The 4,937-nt window shown below is 30.7% G+C and overlaps 1 protein-coding gene across 1 annotated transcript; it reads right to left on the reverse strand.

Annotated features, from left to right (window-relative positions):
* Positions 1-868: 868 nt before the first annotated feature.
* LOC9322509 (bifunctional dTDP-4-dehydrorhamnose 3,5-epimerase/dTDP-4-dehydrorhamnose reductase) lies at positions 869-2,724 on the reverse strand. Its single transcript, XM_002887939.2, has 2 exons — positions 1,955-2,724; positions 869-1,559 (listed from the first exon to the last, which is right to left on the reverse strand). Exons 1-2 carry the CDS (start codon positions 2,399-2,401, stop codon positions 1,104-1,106), a joined length of 903 nt encoding a protein of 300 aa, XP_002887985.1. The 5' UTR covers positions 2,402-2,724; the 3' UTR covers positions 869-1,103.
* Between the last annotated feature and the right edge of the window lie 2,213 nt (positions 2,725-4,937).

Raw genomic sequence — 4,937 nt, forward strand, 5'->3', positions numbered from 1 at the left:
ACGTTGTGAGTGGTGCAAAGGCCATAGAAAAGTGATATTTCAAGGAGATTCCAGCAAAATCAATTGGTCTGAGTAATTTAATGGTCCTCAATTTTGGTGTTTTAAACTGGATCCGCGACCGATGGAAATTGAAGTTTGAGGAAGTGAGTAGTGAATAGTGACATTCTCCTGAATACCAAAAAACGCTGAACAATGCAGTTAATATTTTAAGCCAAGGCTGCAACGTCTGGCAATTTTCCACATGTTTATCATACTTATGTTCCGATCCAGATTAGCTTATTAGAATTTTTACATGCATAAAACATTTAAAAATCAATCTTTATAGAACAAAAGAATCTAAAATATCAATTTTTGAAACAGAAAAACAGAGGGTTTTGCCTTCATTTTTTTCGTGTTTATAACAAAGCTAGGAATGTAATTATGTTGGTGGTTGAATTAGTCACAATTTTGGTGCAAAAACAAAATTCAAAATTGGAGAATGTGATGTGTTGGGACATGTGGGGTTCATTGTTATTATGCCCTTACAACGTTTTACTTTTGAATTTTGATTCTATTTTATATTGCTGATTAATATTTTGAACCATGATTATATTTGTTTTTATTTAGTTTCATAATATTACAAAATATCTAGTCAAAGAAATTTAAAAACCAAAGATCAATTTGAATTCACATTGATAAGTGATGACATAAATTTCAACTTGGCCATTAGTATTCTTTTTTTTTTTTTTAATACTAATTGATTTTTGTTTTCTATATGATATTTATGAAAAAAACAATTTGGGCAAAACCGATGTTTATGTTTTAAGCAATAATGGCTGATTAGTGATTGATTAAAATAGCTTAATATAAGATATTAACTTATTATAGATTAACTAACAGAGTAAATAATGCAAAATAGTACATTTTTATTTGTAATAAAAAGTTTATTTTTAACAATACAACAACATTGGGAAGAAGATAAAAAACAAAAATAAGAAATTACAAAAAACACAACAATTTTTTCAGCCCAAAAAAACTTTAAAAAACCCAAACTTTGTTTTTCATTTGATTTGTTTTTTGGGGTTTAGAACCGTTTACCTTAAAAAAAAACCTTTTTTTTCATTTCAAGCTTTAACTTCGGTCTTCTTGTTCGGCTCAAACACGAACTTGATCAGAGACTCTTTGATAGACATCAACTCAGGGAACTCAGTCTTCAACTTAGTTGCATCGAGCTCATTGTTACTCCTTGGAGCCACAATCACTTTAGCTTGTTCCTCCAATGTGAAGTTCTTCCAAGTAAAACTCGGGTCAATGTAGTCTCTGTACATCTCCAAGATCTCGTTATGGCTCACAACCCCCGGGTTAGTGAAATTGTAGATCCCGGTTAAGTTCCTCTTTGCCATTTCGATTGATATCGGGAGAAGCTCATCGAGGATTGTCATCGAGTTTGGGATATCCACAACTTTCTCATAACGAGCAATCTTCGTGATGAAGTTTCTCGGGTTTGTTAGATCCGAAGAAATCGGCATTCGCACTCTTAGCGTGCATACATTTTCATAGTTCTTGAGCAGCTCCTCCACCTTAGGGATTTTACCAAGATCAAAACCAGATTCTAGCAATCAATAAACGAGCTTACGACGATAATGATTACATTTTATCTGAAACATTCTTAGAGCTAATTTAACATCTAAGATCTAAGCAATCACAAGTATTGAAGCCAAATCAGCTAATTCAACATTTAAAACCTAAGCAATCAACACGAATCGAAACTTAATTGGCTAAATCTGAATAATGTCCTAAATAAAGGGATCAAAATATAAATTAACGAATCTAATCAACATTTTCAGAGCTAAAATTCACACAAATCAGCTAAAATCTTAGATTTTGGGGTTGAATCAGAGAAGAAACTAAAGAGACGGATCAAATCTGAAGTAATTCATAAATAAAGGGACTGAAAATGTAAGAAATCACTCACCATAGCTTTCGTTTTAGAGTAGAAAGATCCGGTGAAATTAGGAGTATCCTCCTCCTTGAATCCAATACCCGACCCGAGAGGATGACCCGAATCATACTCAAATATACAACCAGTAGCGTAATTGATCAGAACAAGTCCTTTCTCTCTGCAAATGTCGGCGAGAGTTAGGGTTCCGGCGACATTAGTACGAATCGTCTCAACTTTGTGAGATTCGCACCAATCAACATTAGGACGACCGGTGACTCCAGCGGCGTTGAACACGTGGCTAGGTTTCACAGATTCGATGTCGGCGATGATTGATTGACGATCTTGAAGACGACCGGAGCCGTAAGTGTAAGAGATTCCTTGAGATTCGCAGAGTTTACCGAGTAAACCACCGATCCATCCGGTTCGACCGTAGATTAGGAAGTTGAAGGAGGTTGATGATCCGTTTGCGTCTGCAACCATTTTTTTTTGTCGGTGATCGGAAAATTTTGGCCGGAGATAAAAGAGAGAGAGAGAGAGAGTGTGGATCTGAAGGAGATATAGAGAGACGTTGTGATCGGTGTTGCTTCTTTTTATCCCAATTTTTCGGGGAAACGATAATCTTTTTAGTTTTTACTTTTTGACCACCCATGTTTTCTTATTTGAGTTTTGTGACCCATAGACTTTTTTTTTTTGAACATTTTAGGAAATTGTTAATTTTAGGTGAAATTACCAAAACTAAAGCAAAACATAGGGTAAAGTTGTAAACATAGCATGTATAGATCATTGGAGTAGTGATAAATTTTGGTATTGAATTTTAGAAAATATCTTTTTTTTTTTTTGAACTTATTTGTTTCTCTCATAGAATAGATTGTAATAAAGCAGCACATAATCTAGCAAAATTTGGTTGTAATTTTCACGATTCTTACTTTGATTGATTATGAGAACCCTTCATCATGGATGAGAGAATAACTATGTATTGACTCTTTTTCAGCATAATAAAGATCATATTTGACAAAAAAAAAGCCTGTTATTTTATTAAATTCTATAATAGAAGATAATTATATATATGTTGGATAAAAAGATTATTTAATAGTAAAATGTTACTAATATATTCATAAGAAAACACTTTTATAGCATAATATGTTTTGACAAAAATTTATTATTATATTTTTCTTCAATGAAATTTCCACAAAATAAATTAAAGTCTTGTATATCTATTGAATAAAATATATATTAGAAATAACATAAATTATTTCAATTTATTAAGATACCATGTTACTATTATGGATATTAATATATAGCAAGTCTATATAGATCATTTTTAGAAATTGATAAAACATTTTTTATGATGTCAAGAAAAAAAATAACACATTGTTTATATACAAAATTTTGTTGTGATGTCGTAGCCAACGGATGCAAATCCATAAATAATTTTCTATTTTAAAAACTTCATTATAAATTAAAAGGACTAATTAAGTTGTCATACATATGGTGCTAGTGCTACTGCTAGCTATCCCACCCATATGTATCATATAAATTTGGGATTGGAAAAATATCTTTCGTAGTTCTCATAGATCATAGCATACCAAAGATAAAATTTATACTAACATGAATTTTGGGTAAAAACTCGTAAGTTGATAGAGATTTTGGATTTCTAGTTATCGGACGCTAATTTATTGGGGTGTTATCTCTATTCCTTGGTAAATATAGGGGCCTTAGGGGTAGTTTTTCTAATCTTGAATTATTGTGTTTAGTAGTGGTTTGTGTTTAAAATAGTTTATTGTTGTCTGAAATTTAGACAGAGATCAGTGAAAGCGGTGGCGTGAGAAATTATTAATTAACACAAAGGAGATTCCATTTCATTGGATGTCTGAATTTAAATTGAATATTCGTTGCAAATTTAATTTAAGAATATCTTTTTTCTTTACCACCATTTTTCTAGTCAACTACTCCTATTATTATTTTAATAGTGAGAAATCAAGAAGTTCAAAGAAAAAAAAAAAACTTAAAAACACTTTAGTCGTTTGAATTTACAATTCATAATTATTCGACTAATTTTTAAATGCATACATTATATTAAGCATCCAAATCATAGGAGATCAAAGAGCTAAAAAAGCAAAAGACTCCGGCAACGAATTGGCAACCCTTTAAACACTAGGTTGCATGGAATCAGAAGCAGGTACGCGGAAGCGAAGCGTTTGGAAATGTGGAAGCGATTTTTATAGAAATTACAGAAAATGGGGTACGTGTTGGAAGCGTATATAAAAATTAATATATATATATATATATAATAAAAATTAAACATTATATCATATAAAAAATTATAATCAACATACAAATCTAATACATAAATTCTAAATATCTCTCTATATTTAAAAATCAAATAGTGTACGTTTACAATAGAGAAAAGTCAAATAGTTCAAAGTCAAAAATTTAAAATCATTCTTCATTCTCATTTTACTAATTCCATCAAATAAAATTGTTTTAAAACTTTTTTACCAATTAAAACATCATCAAACTCAAATTTCTCGAAATTAATTTAATTCAATTAATCATTTTAACATCTCCCTAATAAATGATCCATGCTGCTATCATTTTTCTAACTATGATATTTTTAAAAATAAAATACAAAATTAGTTTTGGTTTTTCTTTTGTTGTATAAAAAACTATCAAAAATAATTTCTTATTTCTTATTTATTTTGTGACATCAAATTTTTTAAATGAAAACGCAACCTTCCAAAATAGAATCGTAAGCTTCCAAGGAGCTTCCAAAATGAATTTTTTAGAAGCGTTATGAAAGCGAGATTCCGAAAGCTTCCGAGAGCTTCCGATTCCGACTAAGATTCCGAAGCGGGAAGCGGACGTCCGACGAAGCTTTCGTGCTTCCTAGTTTAAACATAGTAAATATACAGATACATATCAACTAACAAATGTAGTGATTATATGATATTCATATAATCATATATACATAGTTCCACCGATCTTTGGTACTATATTTTGTAATTGCAAAGTTTCT

Source organism: Arabidopsis lyrata (assembly GCF_000004255.2).
Source record: "Arabidopsis lyrata subsp. lyrata unplaced genomic scaffold ARALYscaffold_2, whole genome shotgun sequence".
NCBI lineage: Eukaryota > Viridiplantae > Streptophyta > Magnoliopsida > Brassicales > Brassicaceae > Arabidopsis > Arabidopsis lyrata.